This window comes from Labrus mixtus, chromosome 18 (genome assembly GCF_963584025.1).
Source record: "Labrus mixtus chromosome 18, fLabMix1.1, whole genome shotgun sequence".
Classification (NCBI taxonomy): domain Eukaryota; kingdom Metazoa; phylum Chordata; class Actinopteri; order Labriformes; family Labridae; genus Labrus; species Labrus mixtus.
In genome coordinates, this window is record NC_083629.1 from 18,350,530 (window position 1) to 18,373,986 (window position 23,457).

The window sequence follows — 23,457 nt, forward strand, 5'->3', positions numbered from 1 at the left end:
ATTAAACTGGTATTTAATGTTAAAGTGGTGGAAATAGCCCAAATGTCCCAACAGGAGTTTACATTTAAGTTTGCCTGGTTGTAAGATGGGAGGTGAATTGTGACTTCATTCTCATACTTTACTGCAGTATTTTGTTGGGTTTCACTGAGTGTGTGTTATAGTTGATACTGCATTGTTTCCAGACTTCTGTTTTCTCCTTATTCCTGTTTTCTCATGTTGTTAAACTCTCTAAAAGACTTAGCAATTTTCATGTTGTTTGCCCACACTGTTAAACCTTCATAAACGTGATGGGTCCCGCTGCTCTTCCAGGACAACGAATACTTAAGGAGTTTGAAGAGGTGTGCATTCTAACCAGTGCCAAAAGAGGAAGTGCACCTGCACAAGGAAATTAGTTGTCTTTGTGTGTCTGCGGTTGAAAGAACCAGGAGTTGTTAGGCGTGTCACAGCCTGAATGCCAAATATCATGAAGAGTGTCATCGTCAATTACTTGGTACTAAGTAACTTGGCTGGTATAATCAGTAAAAAATAAGTATCAAGGTATATATTATTTCATCAACTCGGTTTCAAACTAATAAGACTTCCCATTAGTTAGGTTGGAGACAGTCTTTTCCATTTTAACAGCTTATCTTCACCCTTTAGTTTTTGTTAGATAAGGTTCTTTACTGCTGAAGGACTGGCATAATGAATTCATTCCATGGTGGGTTTCCAATAATAATGGAATGGAAATTCTGATAAGACTACTGACAGGCCCATTCAAACCTGATGATATATGATAATGTTCTTCAGGATGTAGAGCTGAAACTGAAGTATCGCCTCTGCATACTGCGTCCAGTCTTTCTAAGTGGTCTTCAAAGGAAACTGCCCCTATCAACAAGACAGGATGGTCGCTCTGTGATTTAAAGAGCATTGTAATAATGTTATCTGAGCACTCACCAACCAGATATTTTTTAAATTGGACATTAATGGGAGATACTAAAATACCTTACAGATGCCGTTTTCCACGGAGCATCCTTAAGACAGGAGGGATGCTCGCTCAGAACCATTACAGCAGCAATCAGCATCGACCTCGTCCTACAGATAAGTGGACTGAAACAGAAAAGAACAGCCCTAGACTATAGATCTATTATAAGTAGCCGCTGTACGAACAGATACTATTTATATTTTGTTCCGCCAGAGCATAAACAATCCCAGGAAGAGAAGAGGAGCGGAAGAACACAATGACCCTGAAGACCCTCAGTAAGAAAACACTGGAGTACATCACAACTGAGCCCTAGTCGTAGACAAAGCCTTGGCTATAATCTCGGAAAAACATTTAAGGCATTCCGATTGTAGTCCACAGATTCTTTGCACACAATATGGTAGATTACATCAACAGAAAACAAAGACAAAACAAGATTCACAGCTGTAAAATCAGCCAGTGTTTGGTTTCTTCCTGATTTCATTTCTAATGCTAATTTTCGTTAGGTGCAATCATGTTTCTTTAAGTAATTGGAGTTGCTGTACTTCTCTCATATATTTCTCAGTTTTTACAAGCCAATCTCAGAACCCTTTGGCAATCACTGTCTATTATTGTCCTAGAGTTTATACGAAGGCTAGACTTGCTTTCTACATTTCCCTGGTGTTTCAATTCAATTTCAAAATGTTCTTGTCTTTCCCAAAAGTCTAGACTGGCTGTGGATATCTCACAACGCGGGGGACTCAGGCAAGCAAGCAAAAAGTTCTGAGGCACGACTGTCAAAACCCTGGTTAAGATGAAGATGGATGTGTTTTTTTTCCACCTGAAAGCAACCCTAGAAAAAAACCTCTTTAAAAGTGACTCATCTTGGCAAGTAACATAAAGAGCAGTGTGTCATGTTCTTTGTTCTCTCGTACGCAGGGCATCCAAGTGGGCAATGCAGTGTCCCCCCCCCCCATTGGAAGGGCACCCCATCATGCATAAAGGGCACCTTAGATGGCATGATATCACATCTTTGCCTATGCATTGCTTTTTTTTTTTTTTTTTTTTTTTTTTAACTGAGAGGGCATCTTAAAGAACTGCATCAAGTTTTTCTATTCTAAGGTCACACTATCATAATTTTCACTGTACGAGCACCCCAAACTCATTCTCTCCACTGGAAGGGCACCCAAGTGGGCACTGCATTAAGTCTCCCCCCCCCCCCCCCACACCCACTAGAATGGCACTGCATCGTGGATGAAGGGCACCGTAGAGGCCACTGTGTGACATTAACTCCACTGAAAGGGCAACTAACACTGCAGCAAGTACTCCTCAGGACTGCACCACATCGTGTCCACTGGACGGGCAATGCATCGTGAAGCATGCAGGACACTCCACTGAAAGGAACTCTAGAGGGCACTCCTGTCCCGTGTTTTCTCCTCTGAGAAGGCACAAGAGTGGGCACTGCATCATGTTTTCTGAACTGGAAGGGCACCCCGGAGGGAACTGCATCATTTTTTTTTTTTTTGTCCAGGGAAGAGGGACAGAAATAGTGCAACTCGCAGATGTGGTGGAATTGAAAATGCACATCAGAGATCAGCAGTGGATAAATCTACAGCAAGATGCCGTTATGGCAACATGGAGAGAAATTCACGAGGGATGACTCCGGCGCCACTTTGAATGGATGCTATGAGAGATTAAGGTAGTTATGAGGGCAAAAAGGGGTCCAAACCCAATTGTAGCTAGGTGTACATTGATTTTGGTTAACCAGTTTTCTCAAGCAGAGGCCTGTTTTAAAAGGTGCGTATCGTATTGGTTCGTTTGCTACAAATATAAACAGCTTTTTCCAAAGTCAAGACTGTATAGAAACAGATCTAATTTGATGGTTGTATTATATTGTAGAAGCAGTTTATATCAGTCCTAGAAGATATGCCTCTGCTTCCACTCTTTAAGCCCGAGACTCAGTTTAATACTCTGCACTTAGATTCTTACCTGCTCACCCCTATAACACTCATTCTGTATATATAAGTTGGTTGGTGTTCTCTGGCACAGAGGCGTGATAAACACATGCATCTTTTCATCTACACATCCCTTATTGGATATTAGATAACATGTCTTTACTGACTGTCTACTGCTTCAAGTCCTGCAGGTTTACTCAGAACTTTGTTCCAAAGAATTTTTGGAATAATTGACAACACACACTCCGATTGACACTCTTGTTTCTCTTGGACAAATGAAGACAATGATCTCAAAACAATTCCCCACAGTGTGCGATTGTTTTTTTTTTTTACTAAGACTCATCCACTCCTTGTCGTTTCATTTGTGTGCTTTTTCGTTTCTTGACATCATTGTACATCAGGGAAACCGCAATGACTTTTAGGGCTTAAAAGTTTGAACTGTTGAGCTAACTATTTCAATATTTATAGAAAATACAAAAGGATCGTCAGTGGATGTGTTAGATACCCTTATACTGTCTTATTTCGACCAAATGAAACCATCAAGACTGATGTTCACAGCCGTTATTTGACTCAGGAGTTGTATGCACCGTGACACACAAAATAAACACATTGACAAAATGTTTATGAAAGCAGAACACAGTCCTGCTTCTAGGTTGTTATTTTTAACCTTCGCTTACAAAACATGGCGATGTTTGAGCATTTCAATGTTCTAATAATTTCACTTTTAGGTAACAAAACAGAAAACAATTTGGAATCATCTGGGTTTTTTTTTTTTTTTGCATATCATCAGTTTGCATACCTGTGTGAGTTTGGACACGTCTGTGCACAGACACCGAAAGAAGAGGGAAAATCAATTATCTTTTTTAATTACATTATCTAAGCATAGATGCATTACTTGTGAAAAAGGTAGAAAAAACAGCAAGTCTTTCTCAATAAGTTAAACCTCTCTGGCCCAAGAGAAGGCCGGCTCACAAAACAGAAGATTTCCCGTAAAGCATTCAAATTCATTGAAACAAAAGACAAGGAGTGAACTCAGGTCGCTGAAATCAAAGTGCGTCTCCTCGTTGAATTTAACTTTTTTTTTTTAACAAACATTAAACAAACATATAAGATGCGAGTGGCTTATGTTACAGTCCTTCTTACCCTTTTCCACAGGGCTCTGCAAGCATTATTCATGAAACTTCACAAGTTCCATCGTTTGATTGACAAACAATAAGCTGAGTTATAGTTGGTAAAAAAAAAAAAAAAAAAAAAAAAAAAAAAAAAAAAAATCAGAATAACAATAACAATAATTACAATGACAGTTATAACGAGAAAATGTAAGTAATAAACACAGTCCTGTACAGTCAGGCTCCTCTTCTGATTGACCGCAGCCAAACTGATCGATTATCGATTGGTCTTCAGCAGTGTGACAGACCCGTACTGACTGAAGAAAGGTGGCCACGCCGTCGTCTCCTTTTAGATTCAACTTCCCTCAGCTGCACTCGGCTATAGTTCACTGGAAAAACGCCCTTCCATTTCATGTTCCCATCTGCTGTCAACAAACACACACAGGACAGTGATCATGAGCAGTTTGTTCCTGTCAAAGAACGGGTTTATTTTTATCTTTCACTCAGCTGTTTAATCTACAGTAAGGTTAAAGAACAACTCCTTCTATTCACCTTAGTATACACAACCACACATACAAATACACAACAGATTTCTCCCTTAAAGGCACAGTTGGTCATTTTCAAAAACTAGCATAGATTTTGATAGTATTCCCTCAGTGCGCCGTCTACACCCGCCCCCTCACCTCTGTGCTCCCTCAAAAGCCACGCCCCCTCACTTACATGCAAGAGCGCCGTTGCTCCAGAAGCGGACCTCAGCTCATCGCTTGCCTTGAGTAGAAACTATGTCGTCTCATGTCTCATTCAGAGCTAAGTAAACTCAGAGTATAAACTCCGCCATCTGTGACAAAGTTTGAGTGTGGGCTAGCGCATGTAAGGGGGTCGAGAACGAGCAGGGAGACATGATGGTTCATCAGATTGGTACCTCGTGGCAGACACTGGTCCAAGTATTTACATGCTTACAACTGCTACTGATGACGTTCCTTTTTCAGAGCACATGAATTATTCATTTCTGTCAGGACCTAAAGACAATGTCAACCAAAATCTTAAAAAGTGGATCTGGAGAAAATGACCAACCCTGCCTTTCATGCATAAATAATAGTGAACCAGTCAGCATGACATCATTCTTACAGTTCCTCAGTTTTAACATGACCTGCTCCAGAACTGTCCCTGAGACCTAAACTCTCAGTGTGCCCTGATTTAATCAAACATGTTAGAAACATGTTAGGGTAATGCTTACAGCCAGTTTCAGACCAAGAGCGAAAGAGTCCCTCATTATATCATTAAAAAAAAAAAAACAATCACTACAGAGGTTAAAAAAACAGAAACACAACAAAGATCAGCCTCTGAGCAGTGTGCCTCACCTCACTTGGGTGTGAAGTAAAGGTCGTTCCCACGGAGCGATCAGTCCAGTTCATGAACCTCGTCCTGCAGAGAGACTGAGGGCCGCGCGGAATCGCTCATCCGTTTGGCCATGATGTCCCACTGTGGAGTCAGGCCTTTGGATTTAGAGCCTGCAGAGGAGGAAGAGGACAAAAGAGGATGGTCACACACTCATCATCAGTCCACTGATATGAATGTAGGTAAAAAGGGATGTCTTCTGCCCCCTGGTGGCACCATGCAGTGCTGAATAAACCTTGTTAATCTGGTTCTGCCTTATTCTTTAACTACTCCAACTTCACCCATCAATTCTGACAACTATTTTTCAACAGCACAGCTGATAACAGGTTTTCAAGGTTTCACTTATTTTTACAAGAAAAATTAAGATAATCCTTTATTTATCCCACAACGGGGAAATTTACAGTGTTACAGCAGCAAAGAGCAAAGACTGTAAACAGAAAGTGAACACAGTACAATTTAAATAAATAGATTTAAAAAAAATGAAAAATAAAAAATAAATATGTAAAAGAGATATGTAAAAAGCACCCCAAGGTCTACAGCCTCTTCTACTTTTCTTTTTAATCATACATTTAATTTTCACAGTCGTTTTTTTTTTGTTGTGAAAAACCCAAGTTAAATATGAGACATTTCTATTCATAATTATCATTTTCTTTGTCGATCTGACTCAGACAGGTCCATCATTTTTATGTTGGGCATTCAGCCACAAAGCTTGTTGAGCAACACACACACGTACATTCACAATATTTCCTCAATATTTTACATATTCAGTCCAAGAGTGCCTGCATTAACAGCAGAATGTGTTTTGCTACATCTATCGGGACTGTCACTGCAAATAACAAAGACAGCTTCATAAAATACTACGACTATAGGCGAGCATGTTTAACTATTAATGTATGTATCTACTGAGTATAGATTTAACCATTTAGACATGAGACGACACAACAAAGTGTTGTTTTAAAACTTTCTGTGTGTACAGATAAAATAAGCACAACACAAAATGCCAATTAAGCAAAGCTTTCTCCCCGTTTTGAGTCTTGATGTTAGGCTAATATCATCTGATTGACTCCAAACCTGAAGCAGACATGGCAGTGATATTCACCTTCACTCAGCAACAAAACAATTCACTAAATGTTGAACTATGTTGCCTTTAACATTCAGATTCTCTTTGAGAGAATTAATTTGAAATCAGTCACAGTTGATGCTTTATTCTTTTGCAGTAAAAAGAAAGCTACAAAGTCTAAATTGTGGATGTGCCAATCACACAAAATCTACCTTTTACTGCTTTGAATGTGACCATGAGGAACTGCAGGATGACCCCGCCTCCTGTTTTTCTTCTTCTGTGGTTATTTCTATATATTCCCTCTTCCCCGCACAATGTTTTCATGTCCGTCTCAACCTGTTAATAATTAGATTTTTGAACTGCCGTGCAAAAACCCACGCTGTGTAGAGTTTATTTTACTTATGTAGCAGATGCTGTTTCACTGCGTGTTTATCAGAAGAAATGGCGGTCAACAATAAAGAGAATCCTGGCGTCACAGCATCATTCCTCCTTCACCAACACAACGCAGAAGATCCCAGGTTACACAGGCAGCACGGACAAGAAATCAAAACTCAACAATTCAGTATCGGACTAAATGTAAAATATGGTCACAATCCCCCTAAAATATGTTGTGAAATAACGGCTACATGAGTGTTTCTGCACAGCACTGTTATGCCACAATGAAGTTGACCTTTGTCGCTTTCTGATATAGAATTCCATCTTTTTAACGGGTGAATAATTGGTGGTAAACAAAGTTATCTCACAAACTAGATTCTGGCTGCTCTCCAGCAGTTCCTCCCCGTGTGTTATCCCAGCCCGGGCCTGCGGTGGGCTCACAGACCGCTGAAGATGCTCTCCCTCAGGATACACTTACCAAGCCCTCCTCCTCCTCTTCCTATCCGCTGTTACCATGACAACATAGACTGTAGCCTCCAGCTAAAGCAGCGAGGCTGATCCGATTCCTCTTTCAGTCTCTCCCTCTCTCTCCCTCCCTCTCTGTCTTTCTCTGGTGTGCTCGCACTCTTCTTGATCTCTCAGTCTGTCTCTTCCCCTCTCTCATTTCACAGGGGAGCGGGGAAAGTGGGACGTAACCCAAAAAAATAAAGAGCCCCCACACAAACTCTTAACCCTGCGGCAGCTGAAGCCATCGAGTGAGTCCAAGAGCGTCCACGTTCACGTGTACTGCAATGCATTTTGGTTTGTGTTAATTAAAGTTGTCAAAATTAGGGTTCCAAGATGGAAAGAAATGCTGCAAATACACGTTGAAATTAAACATAATTCTGCTCCTATTCCTCCATATACATGATAATCTGCCTTTAGAGACAAAAGTGCACAAAAACCAAAAAGAAGAAAACTTGCAGCTACGGCCATTTCCAAGTATTTTCCTTCATTACAATCAAATCCTCATTAAAGGTTCATATGAAATTTACATGTTGAATTACATTATTTTTTCACAAAAACCGCTTATAGAGATATTAATTGTGTGCTAATGTTCTAAAACAGCTTGCTGTGGAAACTAAGATTAAAGTGAGCAGCGCGATAAACACGGGGGAAAAAAGTAATCACGATTCAACGACTGACTTCAGAGTTGGTGTAATACTTTCGAGCTGAACAATCAAAACACAAAAAAAACACACACACATGCTGCACACTCGCCGCCTCACACTCACCATCCAGTCCATTGTGCTGCTCATAGGATCGTTTGCCCAGGATGGTGGGGGAGCCGTTGTTTAGGATGGGGGTGGACTTTATGGGCGTCAGGCTGCCTGTAGAGATGGACGCTCCACGGGGAGGAGGGTCGGGTTTGGCTGGACGGGGATGTGCTTCTGTGGGTGAAAGAGAGGACGGAAACGAGGTGAGGAAAAACAGGCAACTCAACGAGAGGAGGGAGGGTTGGAAACCAAGAAGGAGAAAAAAAAAAGGGATTAAAAGCTCTTAATTTTAGATAAGCTGAAAGGACGAGCAATGGCAGGACAAGAAGGAATTAAGCTATCATAAAAGACAGAGATTCTCAAAGTCTTAAATTCAGACAATATTGAAAACATATGGATGATAAACTAAGAGTTTGTAATTATTTTAAGGTGCCAAGAATTACTCTCAAAAACTCATAATGTGTAACGTATCAGGGATGTTTGTTTTTGTGACCGGCTTCTTCTTACCTAAATACCGAACCACGGACTCCAGAGGTTTGCGTTCCACAGGTTTCAGTGGCACAGGTTTTTTTGGCCCATCTGGCAACCGGAGGGCACCTGTAGAAATGATAAGAGAATATAACTTAATTTACATACCAGTAGGTTCCCAAAAACACAATAATAACACAATGCATATCATCTTTTTCAAGTATTGGCATCAAGTGCATTCTGTGTGACATGGAGGTTCCTACATTCTGCCTTTATGGCTGCTGTGTTCACAGGGAGGTAGGGGTGCCTGGCCAGGTATCGCGGCCTGATGATGTCCTGGCAGATGCGACGTGCCATCCGCGTCAGGGCGGTGGTCTGCAGGTAGAAAGCCTGTCGCGTCTTCACTGCAAACTTGGGGCTGCCGCTGTGCCTCAGGGGCAGGCCGTGGGGGCTCTGGAGGGAGACAAAAAAAAAGAAAAGAAATCTGTGTTTGTGACAGTTTACACTCCACAGAAAGTGGTGGCACAACACCCATGAAGGTGATTTTTGCAGGTTGCCTGTATCTGCATCTGGAGAGAAGAAGGATGAAGGTTAGGTTGAGATGGAGGTTATTGGAAAGCTATGGCCAGTGCTCTGCTGGTGGTGGTTGTGTGTGTGTGTGTGTGTGTGTGTGTGGGGGGGGGGTGTGTTAGCTTGTACCATGTTGCGGTTGGGTCCAGGCCTCTCTCCGTCCAGTCTTGTTGGCATCTTCAGCCCTCCGTACTTTTTCCAGTAGGTCCAGCATGATGCACAGAGACGACACTGCATGTTGGGGGGTCCCCACGAGTACCACTGGTAGGAGCTGCTGGCTACACACACAAACACACAAACACAAAAGCAAACACAAAGGAAAGCAAGTTCAGTATGATAAAGCACAACTCACTGACTTACATAAAACAAGCCTGAGTTCAGTGAAAATCCATTTGAAATCATGAACATTAGCTCAAGTGCATGTGAGCAAGAGTCCAACCTTTAATCATTCATCACTCAATTAACTACAAACACTAAAATAACTGCAGTCATACTCTGCTGCAGGGCTCCAGATCCCGCTCTCTCTAATGTGTGTCACATACACAGCGTACACTGTCTGTCTGCGGTCTTTAAATAACACCTGTTTAAAGGAGGATGTTATCTGTTACAGAATGCGTTCACGGTTTAAAGTAGTGGTCTATTAATATGGGGTGGTAATGCAGAACACTTCACTGAGATGAAAAAAAAGAATGGTTTAAGTGGAAAAACACACTTCCAGGTTGTATTTAATCCCAAAACTGAGGCGGTTATACTCTTGTGTTTACTTCAGATGTAAACAAGCCTTAAGAGCACCACATGATCACATTAATAACTTAAAGACCGGAGAGTATGCATCATTTTCAATTATTTTTACTCTATCATGCACACTAAACCAACACATCAAGAATCAAACACAACTTACCCTAATATTTTCCACAGTGGAGATGAGGATTTAATATTTTAGTGTTTTCTTTATTTAACAGGAGAAAGTTTGGTTTGGTGTGGATTTGACATTATGTTCTAAAAATAAAAAAAGAAGCTTGTGGATCGAAACATTTCTATGGATTTTTTTCCCCCGGTACTTTTGTCTCGTCAACTTGAAAGTCCACTGATCAGCCATGACATTACGACCACTGACTGAGTCGGTGGGTAGGGATTGGTCAGAAAACAAGTAAACACTCTGTCCTTTAAATTGATGTGTTGGAACAGGAAAAAAATGGGCAAGGGCAGAGATGTGAGCAACTGATAAGGGCTTAAGTGTGATGGCCCGACGACAGGGTTAGAGCATCTCTAAAACTGCAGCTCTTGTAAGGTGACTCTGGTCTGTAGTGGGCTGTATATTACTCGTGTGTCATGTTATCTCATCATTGATAAAAAAGAAGAAGAGTTACTGGAGATTAAAACGCTAAAAAAAGTTCACGTTGGTTCTGATAGAAAGGAGTCAGAGTGCACACTGCTCGACGGGTCAGGGCTGTTTCGGCAGCAAAAGGGGGACCCAAACAATATGAGGCAGGGGGTCATATAGTTATAGCTGATCTGTGTTTATTCAACAAGCAGCAGCCTCTTTTATTATGGGATAGCAACTGAACAAGTAAATACTGAAGCAATAACCCTTGTTATCATATTAACCAGGCTAATCCGTTCAGATTTTTATATGTAAAGAAGCAAAGACACAAATGATGAAGTCTTACTGTAGCAGCTCTCGCAGGCTCTACCCAGGCCGGGGATCTGCCCTGAGCCTGGAACGCCTGGAACTCCTGGGACTCCTGGGACTCCTGGGACTCCTGGGACTCCTGGAACTCCTGGAACTCCTGGAACTCCTGGTACTCCTTGGACTCCTGGTACTCCTGGAACTCCTGGGACCCCTTGGACCCCTTGGACCCCTTGGACTCCTGGGACCCCTTGGACTCCTTGGACCCCTTGGACCCCTTGGACTCCTGGTACCCCTTGGACCCCTTGGACTCCTGGTACCCCTTGGACTCCTGGGACCACTGCACCCCCTGCTCCATTCACCAGAGCTGGTTTTACATTGTTACTGAGCTGGTTAGGGTTTGGCTTGTTACTGTGGAGGGACACAGAAACAGAAGAGGAGGGGGTCAGAGCAGCAAATTAAAAAAAATAAACAGGCCAAAGAGAAAAGACAACCTTACTCAGTGTGCTGCACGAGCCAGCAGTTACACAGACACTGAACTGAGAGCTGTCATCACAAAGAATGAGGGGGTTTGTGTTTTAATGAAAGCAGCAGATGTCCAACTTCAAAACTCCAGAGATATCTCAAGTCTGTTCTGATGAAAAGGGGAGCTGCACAAACGATCGAGGAAGTAGCGAGGTACTCACTAGTTAGGGATGTAGACCTGCTTCAACTTGCTCTCTGCCTCGGCTGCTTTTAATCGTTTCTGGAGCAGAGACAGAGGAAAAGGAAGAGGGGTGTGATTAGAGAGGTGAGCTCCAACGACAACAATTAGAAATAAAAAGTATTAAAAGGAACAGAGTTCAAAGCCTCGTGGGGATTTAAGAGATTTGAACAAAGTTTGAGGAATATCAAGGAGTGTCACTGACATACATAACCCCATTTATAATAAGACAAAAATATTCCTCCCCTTTTAACTTTGACTTTGAAGCTGGCCTAATGACCGCTCAGATGCATGCAGACTAAAAAGGTGAAAGTCTCACGGTTACTGAGCTTGTAGGAAAGCAAACTCTGAATCTGAAATAGCAATAGACTAAATAATGTAAACTGAGATAGCTGCAAAAAGTGAACCTAAAATCCGTAATGTGTATTTCAAGTTTTTACCTGTTGTACATATCTGTCTGTGGTCTTCCACATGTAGTAATACTCAATAATACTCGTCAGGGACTTCCAGGGCAGCTGGAGGAGGAGGAGAGAGAGCACAGAAATGAATCATTATTCCAGAGACGGCATACAAGAGAATATTATTTTGATTATTCATTCATCAGCTGCTTGTATTCTCAATTCACCAGGGTTATTTATTTGTTTGGATTTGCCTTAGCTGTACCCTAGAGCTCAGGGGGTCCACATTAAAAAAACATGAACAGGAATATAAAATCCGAATCGAAAACAAAATTAAGCACTATAGTCCGCGCACAGACCATCACTTTTAAAGTCAGTATTATGTCCTAGAAAATGTATGAAAAATGTCCATCAGTTTTTTTTTGTCCAAGATAATTCCTCCAGAAATACTGATCCTACTGCCATAGAGGAAAGAAACCAGAAGATATCACATTTAAGGAGCTAAAATCAGATAATTTTCCTTTCAAATAATGTTCCAACAAATTATCAAACTACTGGCTAATGATTTTCTTGTTGACCACTAATGGATTTATTGTTTCTGTGTGTCTTCAGTGTTGTGATTTGGGGAGTGGTGAGAGCAGAGCTGTCACTGAAGTTAACCCGTTTCATTCTACAGACTTGCAAATCAGTGAGTGGAATACTTTCTGTACACACACTATACTGTGAAGTTGCTTCAAAGCAATGCAAGTACTGCTCTATTGTTCAGTTAAGCTGCTTAAACAACCCCACAATGGATTTGGCACAAGTGTCTTAAGCACTTTCCTTCACATGTCACCATAAAAACAAAAACCATGGTATTCTTCAGATAACCGACCAACACAACAAGCCACAAATAACTGAAACCCAGAGAAGGGACAGTGTGAAGTTCCAGCTGAGAAGTTTGAAAGCAGAATGAGCCGTGAAGTAAAGAGGCCCCACCCATAATGGTGGTGACGTCCTGTTGTTTGAGGAGGAGGTCTGGGTGGAAACCTGAGCGAGAGGCACTGACAGCAGCCAGCCACCAGGTGGTGGAGTGATGCACAGAGAGCGAGAGAGAGAGAGAGAGAGAGAGGGAGAGCTGATCACCAAGTCCACAAACGACGACAGCAGCATCCTTCTTCTCAGGCTGAGAGCACAGACGGCTGTGAGGAGCTTCAGCAGAGAAGAAGCTTTCTCCTGGCTTTTACACTCACTCCACTTCCTGAAGGATATTTCTGTTAAATGTTTCTTTCAATTGTTGGTCTTCGTGCTCTTGTTGAAGATTTTCCCTCTTGCAATCTTGGCTTACAAGACGACTACGGTGCTTGACAACTGTTCTGCGAAACATCAGCATAACGCCTAAAAGAAGTCCAAACGTCTGGAACAGAACTCTGATTCTGTGGTTTCTACACTCAGAAACAGCAACTGAAGACCTACTGAGCACGTCTCTCAGTAAGACCGTGGTCTTACAGCCTGTGCATCTCACACACAGGCTGATGAGCAGCATACCAAGTCACCGATAAGTCGACCTACATATCTCCACTATCTACTTTAATTATCAAGCTGAAATATGTATTAAACACAATAAGACAGATACAGAACCAAACAGAAATGTAGAAGATACACCTGTTACAACATTTTTATATCGTTTATTGAAGACAAAAAAAATTCCTGCGGTGAAGTCGCACACCCCATGTACAGAGGCTATAGTCCTCTTTGCAGCGGCTTTGGGTTAGAATCCGACATCGGCCCTTTGCTGCATGTCATGTCCCACTCTCTCTTTCTCCTCCCAACATTTCCTGTCTCTCTTCAGCTATCCCATCAAATAAAAGGCAAAAAGGCCCCAAAAAAGAACTATAAAAAACCCAATGTTCCCATATATTCTTCTGAAACACCAACCTTGATAATCATGATCATCTTATAATGCATCTGACCACCTGTAGTGATTTCAAGATGGGAATTCCTTAAGTGAGCTCCAGCTGTATGAAAAACACTTACTTTCTTAACTCTTCTCATCAATATGATATCTACAAGCTGATAGGAATTCAACTGACTTCTTGCAGGAAAGGGACTTAGCATAATTATAAAAATACAATAATAACCATCCTTTAAATATGTGCTTGTCATTGGGTTGCTACTCACAAAATCCTGTTGGATATCGGTGAAGTCTTTGCCGTATTTTTCAAGCGCCTCCTCGAACAGGTTGGCCTCGGAGGCGCTCCACTCCTCCATCTCATCCCTGCAGAGGACGGGCCCACCCTGAGGCACCAGCGCGGCGATGGCTCGAGTCATGTCGTAACCCGTGGCATGGAGGGTGTCCATGGCGTGAAACTAAAACACACGGATAAAAAAAAAAAAAAACCCATGTCAAAGACTCAGGACTGCTTATTGTGGTTTGAAACAATAACACCATGAATTTCTGCAACATTTCTTTAGCTAGTTGGGAAGAGATTTTTATTTGGTAAGTCCATGGAGTTTATATGCAGCTCCTTGTCCAAGGCTCTGGGTTGTGTGTGTTTGTGTGTGTCTGTGTGCATGTGTGTGTGTGTGTGTGTGTGTGTGCGTGCGTGCGTGCGCGCGCGTGTGTTCATGTGGGTTTCTAGAAGGCCTCTCATCTATGTTTTATATATGAGGATAAGATCTAGGGCAGAATAGACCCACACCCGGCTTCTGGGGCCAAGTGCTTGTTAGGAACCACCACACACAGGCCTCAACAATCTCTCACACACACACACACACGCACGCACACACAGATGTGCACTACCAGCATTTTCTTGGATTAACAACGCTGCACTCTCACTACACTTTACATCTATGGTGTGATGCAGATTTGACCCAAGGCCGATTTGGTTGTGTATCTCACCAAGGTGATGTCTCTGGAGGCTGCAGCAGCGCTCATGTGAAGGCTGGGCTGCCGGACAGAACTACTGCAGTCCAAGGCTCTGGCGAACGTACCTACCGACCTACGAGAACACACACACATACACACATGATGCAAAACAAGCACAAAAATGATATAGAAAGCAAGAAATAACCTTTTGGTTCAATGTTAACATCTAGATTCGGTGATCAGTGAAGTGTTATATAAAGTCTAAACAAATTACTCACAAAAGGTTGAAGGACTAATGAGATAGATCATAAATCCACTGCTTCATGCTAAAATATTCATTAATGTAGTTATGCAAAGCAAATGATACAACTCCAGCCAATTAGCACAGAATGGAAAGCAAACTGCTGAGAACTGAGTTTAGCTAAATGTTTGGGAAAAGAAGTCTGATGTAGTTTAAAAGATTTGAGAATCAATGTTTGTTGGCCTTAATGTAGAGCAGTGTCTTTAAACATGGACAAAAAGGTTTCAGAATTGTTTCTGTACGTCTCCTCAGATGACAGCTGAGAAAATGTGCTGCTCTGTAATCCTCACGGGTAACCGTGTCCCATCAAAATACGTCCGTTTTAAGAGTGAGTTCTTAAACTCTGACCAGCTCAAATCTATGTTCTCCATGTGTGACAACATTATGGAAAGCGTCCGTACAGAAAGAGTTTGTTTCGTTAAAGACTAAGATCCTTCTTGGTTGACCAGAAAACAGCAAGACTACTTAAGGAGAAAGAGAAAAACAAAGAGCTTTAGCGGATGTACTATGATGAGGACATTTGCCCCCAAATGGTTGATCGCTGTCATTGCATCCTGTTTTGCAAGCTGCTGCTTGAGGTGATCTGAATCTGAATCTTTATGAAACTGTGAGTCATCTGGACCCCAGAACGGAAAAAAAAGCTCAAACCTTCCTCAAGACTTCTCCTAGAAATGGAAAGATAGAAACTCCAGATATAAACGAAATAACTATGGAGGTAGGAGCTAGTTAGCTTAGCTTAGAATGAAGATTAAGAACTGGGGCAAACATCTCTTTGCTTTGTCCATACAAGCCTAAAAATGGATTTGACCTGACCTGATCTGACCATTTCTTGTATTTATTTGTAGTTATTGTAATAAGTTTCTTAGCTAACCACTTCTTACCCTGAAGATGCATATTAAACATGAACCTCAAATATGAGGGATGTTAATTATCTTAACCAGCTCGAAGCAAGAAGTCAACTCAACAACGGGGACTCTAATGAATATTTTCTATTTCTCATGCTTTGTGTAGATTTGCACTTGTGTTGTGACTTACCGTGCGACCACTAAGAATTGGTCAATCTGTTTCTCCGTCAGTAAACTGTTCGGGTCCCAGATCTTCTCCTCGAGTTTCTCCAGGTCTCGCTCATCATTCTCACCTACGTCGACAAAGAAAGCCCACAGACACAGACTCAGTTAATATTCAAGTCCTCCTTTGCTCCTTAGTGACTACATGCATTAAAACTACATGGAAGAATCTAAAATCAAACTCGATTTTTCTTCCTGGGTTTTCCTTCCTGAACACAACTACCTCATGAGAAGCTCTAATGAATCCCAGAGATGAATAGCTGGGTGTCTGTCAAACTGCCAGCCTGCAAGAAACCAGCCAACCGGCCTGAGCTTCTAACACATGTAACAGAACTCCATTAACATGAGTTTAATTAGAGAGTTTAGAGTCCCATGGTGCCCTAATTGCAAACTCAGAGGTTTTCCCACCTGCTAAGAATAAAATGCTGGCAACATAATGAAACCCTTTAAACTGGCAGACAAACATACAACGTTTAAAAATAGTGAGTAACTGCACAAAATCCTGGCAGACCAAATATCTTTCACACTGATGATGATGCAAAATAGTTCTTGATTCTATGTTATTGGAAATGTGTACAGGTCCTCATACTACTGCTGTAGTGCAATGTCCAAACTACATTAACAGGGTTAAATATTAACATACTGAGGTAAGCGTGCAAAACATACAGAATTAGGAGAAGCAGCTTGGATATGACGCAACCATTGTTGTTTTAAACAGATGTGACAGCAAGAGTGCCAAGTGACCTCAGCAAACACAGAAACTACAGCCAGGCCAACAATATGGACTTATATTTCATAATAATAGATACTCATGCATTGTATTGAGGTGTTTAAATGGCTGCCTGTATGCAGTCGTACATGTTATCCAGAATAAGGAGGGAATAGGAGATTTTATTTCTGTAGAAGGAAATGGAATCAGATAAGATTCAAACTCAGAACCCATCAGCGATCGTCTGAAGATTATATATGTCTGTGGGGGAAAGCAGCTAACTTCTCTGACATTCTGGTGAAGCCAAACCCTGAACACAAGATGATGATTATTCTGTGATATTTATGGTTTGGTCTCGTCTCTGTCTCACCCTGCCTTGGTCTTGGTCTTGACTCGATCCCTAAATGTCTTGGTCTTATCTTGGTCTCGGGTTTGTCTTGGACTCGGTTAGTGTGGTCTTGCCTACAACACTAGCGGTTAGCGTCAAAGGACTTCCAGCCTTCACTTTCATTACTGTGCGCTGCATTGTTTACTGTCCAATTAGCCACTTCAGAAATTAGTTTTCAGTTTTAAAGCAAAACAAAGTTCACACCTCAAGATTAGCCTGCAAAGTAACAGTTTATTCAATACACCCCCTTAAAGGACCGCCTGTTCATCTGTTTCTGGTGAGTCTTGGTTTAACTGTAAATAGTAAATTACACAGAGGCTTCACTCTGGCTGACTACAGCTGTATGAACCCCAAAAAGAAAGTGTGACTTACATGCAGTTAACAGGCTCTTACATTTGCTGAAAAAAACATCAGATTTGGAAAAAGTAAAAATGTGAGCGTTTTCAGGTCTGTCCTCCTCTGTCCTCATGAGAAGAAAACAATTCTGAAAATGTTAGTGTGTTGAGTGGAGGTCAGATCGGTGATTTCAAATGCATTCCAGGGAGTCAGAAAGTCTAAAAGCTGATTGGCTTTTGCGACATAGTAAGTGTTAAAAATTGTGTTTTAAATGTTTTTTTGATCTAGAACTGATTGCTTGCTGTCTGATACGTGGTGGTCAATACTACTCAGACTACAAATGTGATTTAAACAGAAACCAGAGCACAACCTCTACTATATACGAACATCCACCTATAAACACTAGATTTTGAAGTTGAATATGTAAAAAAAGATGAGGTATAATTCAAAGTTTTCCTTTTTCAAAGAACATCCTGCACCCAATTCTTTGAAATGTTCATACTGCTAAAACCTCCAGTATCCTTAAAGTTAAATCAATACTTCATATTTGGTAGATTTTTTTCTCTACTTCATGTTTATGTCATTACTCAGTTACATGAAATGCAACCAGAACCACTTCTCATCCAAATGGTTTTGACTCAATTTGTAAACCTTGTCAGAGTAACCACACTTGACTAAGCACACATCATGATGTACTTATAATGAATTAAGTTGTAAAAATAAAAATTAAAAAAACATCAGAAAATAATCTGTGGTTCTGGGCATGAAAGGATACTCAAAGTTCATGCAATGCTCCTGAGAATAGAATAATAATTCAAACAATAAAGACTGAGTAGTTCATTATGGTTCGGTCTGCCTCGTAAAAATGTTTCTCTGGGAAAAAAAACCCATTACCATTAGACTTAAGTATGACGTACCTTCGTTCAGGAGGTCAGTGATGTCGGCCTGAAACTTGTTCCCGACTCGGATCTCCCCCTTATCAGCCAGCAGAGTCTTCTGCTGAGGGTCGTACACCAGCGAGTAGAAGAAGGCATCCTGGGAAATAAAGAAAAGACAGGAAGGCGTGAGGATGGGAATGAAAGAAACAGGAAGCGAGACGGGCAAGCGGAGATGGGCTGGATAGAGAGAGAGTGTGCATCCGCGTCTGCATGTATACACACACACACGTGTATGTGTGTGTGAGCGTGTACTTTCCCCTCTGCTAGTCTCTCGTCTCCTCATTACTGTATGTGAAAAGAACATTCTGGGTCAACACGTTGAATTATTCATCTGGAAACAAGAATCTCATAACTGGTAAATCCTCCACACACACTCGTTCTGAGATAATCCTGAAATCTAACGCACCCAATCACAGTTAAGAAGACCCCGTCGTGTTCTTAGGCTGGTGCACGTACCTCTCTGTCCAGGTACGACTTCAGGGCTTCTGTCTCGTTCAGCAGCGTCACGCAGCACTTCCCCCTGGAGTCCAGATTTTGACGAAGAGGGAGTGAGGAAGGAGCGGGGGAAAAGGAAAAGGGGTAAAGGAGTCATAACCAAAAGTTAAAGATTGAAAGACAGGACGGAGACAATGAGGAGGGAAAAGAGAAAATAGTTAACAAGAGAAACACAGAAGAACCAACAAGACTTGAAGTCCAGGGGAAAGCACGTTACATAAGTACCAGATGAAGGCCGCTACAATTCTCCAAGCTGTCTCAGAAACTACTTTGATGTAGGATGCATCTCAGAATCTGCAACTACAATATTGATTTGGCTCCAGCTGGCATAGCCTGTTATTTGTTGAATCACGGTTCAGCGTGTTGACACTCATCCTCTTCCCATGCTACCGTCTGAATTCAAATTATTTACCAGATAATTAGAAAAACCTCTCCTCGCCTGAAGCCGACACAATTTGGCCGTCTTATAAACTCAAACACTGGTGTAACCTTGCTCAGTCAGAAATCACAATAACGTCTACATTCTCGCTCGGAAAAAAATCAGAGTGTTTTTTATTTATTTATTTGTGCAGAAAACAGTTTGCACTTACTACCTCGCTGTAGAAATGTCAAAGTAATAATGTGGTAGTGATTAGACAGGTTGCCTGGAGATTACTGATTTAGCAAAGGTAGATCCTATATGTAGAATCAGGCATTGTGTTCATTTAGCGTTCAAGGTGCGCACGGCACATGACAGGATTCTTTCAGTTTGTGTGGCTCGACAGACAGCAGACAGTTTACAAGCAGCAGATACTGGGAGTGAAGAAATCAATTCGTGATCACACCTCAATCATCCTCCAAAAACAAGTCTGAGGATGACTGCAGCTTTTACAACCATGATAACGGATTTGCCTCTTTTTTTTTTTTTTTTTACATGACAGCCATTAAAATAAGTAAGTCATGATATAAAACAGAAATAATGTGATGAAGTAGACAAACAGCTGAATTAGAGCTCCATGTAAAGCATTGACAAATAGTACTTTGCCTTCACTGTGAGGTAGGCAGTCGTCATTCAGGGCAATTTAATGGCTAAAAGATAATAATACTTACATTCCCTCAAATTTTATTCAACAATACATACTTTGAATAAACTCAAGTGTTTCCCCCGAGGTCAGACGTGACGTTAAAAAAAAAAAAGACGCAGAAGTAGCAGACAGAGCAACAGAGTTTGCTGTACGATGCTATAATGAGAATATTTGTCTTTATATCAATGCTACACGGAGAACAACATACTGACAAACAGAAAACATTATGAAGCTGTTTAGTCATAGCGGTCGTGGGCAGACAGTCAATGAACTGACTCCAGTCACAGTATATGAACGTGACTCCCCTCTCCCCCCCTCCCATTGGCTCGAGGTGAAAAACCGGTAAAACAAGTGGTGTTTGTGAAAGGTCAAATAAAAGTGAAAATGTTGTCGTCACCATAGCGAGCTGTGACAGCAACATTATTACTGTTTGTAGACTTTCGAAGAGAAGACGACAAACGCTTTTACAAATTATTGTTGGTGAATTGTCCCTGATTTCAAAATTCTCAATCCCAGCCTCAGTGAGGTGTTATAAGAGGAGCTACTGTACAGACCGCAACGCCTCAAACTCCTCAACAAGATGACACACTTCCCTGTGTGCGAGGAAAGCTCCTTACAAGGCGGCCTGCATGAAATGACATTGCAGTGGATTTGTTATTGACTTACATCTTTATTAAAAACAATGTGTTAGTTTGGCTGCACTGTGAACACATTCACCAGCTGCTCGTCTGCTGATTTACTGAGAAAATTGCTGCAGTATCAAAACAAAATTGATGCTAAAATTGTGAACGCACAGAAAGTACTTTACATTACAGTATGATGATAATTATGCTGCCCCTTCTTAAATCATACTTTTTAAATCAGAGATCCTTTCTTGACTTGGATTTTAATTCCATTGCATTTTGAATGAATTGAATATATGAAAAAACTGAAAATGCTCATGAACTGGTGTAAGACACATGGATGATGTACGGTAGTGTACCTGATGTGTGTGGCAGGTAAAGACTCCAGCTGTCGGGACAGGAAGAGCTCTCTGTGCCTGAGCTGGTGTTTCTGTTTCTCAGGGAGGTCTGCCATCTCTGGATTCTCCATCTCCTCCTCCAGCTCTCCTGGGGGCAAGGGGGGGTAAAAAGCGAAGGGCAAAGGTCAAATATACACACATCAGACGAGGTGGAACAATGACGTCCTCAGGGAACACAGGGGTGTTGTGGGGGGAATTGCGAATACCTCGGCTGCATCCAAAAACAGTCTCAGGTGCACAGCGAGCGAGTATACAGCACAAGAATGAGTACTTGATGAGTCGGAACAATGGAGTCCCACGGGACATTTGTTCATACAAATGCAGTTTTTCTTTTTTTAATATTTTACATAAAATCTCAATGAAGATGTCGACATGAGAACTGAAATATTAATCAAATATTATCACAATGACGTTTTCTGTTTTTTCACTTTTTGGTTTTCTACCACAACGTTGATATCACAGTTTCTCCCACTCTCCATCATTTCAGTGACAAACAAATGTCTTTGAACATATATCATAACTCTCTTGTATTTCTTGCGTGAAAACTGTTTAAGAACATGGGTGGGGTGCTCATAAAAAGCAATCCAAGCAAAACAGGAAAATGGCAAATCTGTGACTTCTAGGGCTGCGCTCAGAAAATCGATATGGCAATAAACCGTCATGTGCTGAAAAATACATTTTAATTAAGATTTAATTTTTTTTTCACTGTAAGCCCAATGAAACCAATTTGCCTCACAAGTAAAAAAGTTAGTAGACAGAAACTTAAATTGGTCAAATAAAATACATCATTTCTGTTCTGCTGGGAATCACTCAGATGAGTAGGTGAGCATTAGCATTAGTGATGCATTCCGGCTTTTAATTGTTGATCGAGCTCATTTGGTTTCATAGCAGACTCATCAGCTTCAGTGTTGTGTTTCAGAGAGCTATGGCATGATTGATTTTATTATCATAACCAAGGAGGGGCCGTCGGCAAAACTCGTTGGAAGGAATGCACAGAGTTAGAACCAATTAAATGTTGGACCTGATACAGCAAACAAACAGGCAGTAATATTGACTAAACAGGAATACAAGTGTCTTATTAATAGCAAATACTTCACACAAACATGGCATTTTTTTCCTTGTAAAGATAAACTTTTTGTAGCAATTATTTTTTATCATATTTTGATTATTTGTTAATATCCATGCAGTTTTTAAATTAATATTGATGTTTTGTTTTCTCTGTTTGTTCTATTTTTTCTAAATTGTGAGCTTTGGGACACTCCTGAATTTCCCCCAGGGGATGAATAAAGTATCCATCTATCTAGCTGTTTCATTTCAGTCTAAACAAATGATTTGATGCTGTTTTCTGCCAGGAGGTTATTTTAGGCCTTTTGTATTTCATTCGTCAAATATGATTGAGCAAATAACTGGTGAAAGGGTTTAGAAGGGACCAAGGGCTGGATGTAGATTGCATTCCAACATAGGAATCTATGACCAGTTCAGAATATTATTCACAAACAAGCAAAACGTTATCAAATCAGACTCATGAAGAATTTATTTTCTACTTATTAACGTTTTTTTGTCATGACTGTTTTTTATTTACTTCCTCTTTGATGAAGTTGGTTCAGTCCGAGCATTCAAATTTTTTCTACAAATATTCAGAATAATTGATTTTTACTTTTAACAGATGTATGTTTGGAAAATAAAAAACAACAAATCAAGACGTGCATACTGAATAAACAGCTGAGATGCAGCATAGATGTATTTTGACATTTCTCTTTAAGTTTGGAAAATGTCCAGACACATCAGGGTTTCACTTGCAGATTGGCATTTTATAGAAGACTGGACTATTTTTTTATTTTACGAGCTCTATATAGCACACACTAAAACAGACCAAGTCAAAGAAGGAAACAAGAATCCGAAATCACAGAGAGATAAACAGTCGTCCAGAAGCAGAGCAGAAATAAACAGACAGAGTGACTGTTGAAGGCCCATCAGCCCCATTTGAGCCGATCATGTGTCTGCGTCATTCTGCAAGAATAGATTGAGCTGCTGCTGGTAGAAACATCTCCACTGCACAAGCCCTTCCTCATATATGGATGAGGAGGGTGGAGGAAATGAAGGAGAGAAGGTAGGGAGGGAGGAGGTGAGATGGACAGGAAAAGAGATAAAACAGAGGGACAGATAAAATAGGCGAGACGATCACAGAGGGACAAAGTGTGACGAGAGTGATAAAGAGCGAAGGGAGCAAAAGATGAAGAGAGAGAGAGACATGAGGACGCGGAGATAAAGAGAGGGAGAGAGGAGGAAGGGGAGCAATAGAGAAATCAACCGGGAGAGCGAGAGACAGAGAGAGGAAGAGGAGAAGAAGGGAAGGGAGAGGAGAGAGAGAGAGAGAGGGAGAGAAAGAGAGAGAGGGAGAGAAAGAGAGCAGTCAGTACGTGCTCCAATT

The 23,457-nt window shown here is 41.2% G+C and overlaps 2 protein-coding genes across 4 annotated transcripts in view; one reads left to right on the forward strand and one right to left on the reverse strand.

The window, feature by feature from the left end:
- The window catches only part of crip2 (cysteine-rich protein 2), a 517,344-nt gene that overhangs the window by 421,672 nt on the left and 72,215 nt on the right, over window positions 1-23,457 (forward strand). The window lies entirely within an intron of this gene.
- The window catches only part of mta1 (metastasis associated 1), a 45,891-nt gene continuing 26,171 nt past the window's right edge, over window positions 3,738-23,457 (reverse strand). For 2 of the 3 annotated variants that reach the window (XM_061062577.1, XM_061062579.1), the window contains 15 exons: window positions 20,988-21,114; window positions 18,903-18,966; window positions 18,426-18,543; window positions 16,044-16,146; window positions 14,741-14,840; window positions 14,020-14,208; window positions 11,902-11,976; window positions 11,445-11,503; window positions 10,799-11,169; window positions 9,258-9,406; window positions 8,822-9,011; window positions 8,598-8,687; window positions 8,109-8,264; window positions 5,363-5,512; window positions 3,738-4,426 (listed from right to left, as the gene is read on the reverse strand). In XM_061062577.1, coding sequence (XP_060918560.1) covers window positions 5,403-5,512; window positions 8,109-8,264; window positions 8,598-8,687; window positions 8,822-9,011; window positions 9,258-9,406; window positions 10,799-11,169; window positions 11,445-11,503; window positions 11,902-11,976; window positions 14,020-14,208; window positions 14,741-14,840; window positions 16,044-16,146; window positions 18,426-18,543; window positions 18,903-18,966; window positions 20,988-21,114 — 1,901 coding nt within the window. In that variant the 3' untranslated portion in view covers window positions 3,738-4,426; window positions 5,363-5,402. The remainder of the gene's footprint in view (window positions 4,427-5,362; window positions 5,513-8,108; window positions 8,265-8,597; window positions 8,688-8,821; window positions 9,012-9,257; window positions 9,407-10,798; window positions 11,170-11,444; window positions 11,504-11,901; window positions 11,977-14,019; window positions 14,209-14,740; window positions 14,841-16,043; window positions 16,147-18,425; window positions 18,544-18,902; window positions 18,967-20,987; window positions 21,115-23,457) is intronic. The other variant, XM_061062578.1, reaches the window with a different exon arrangement.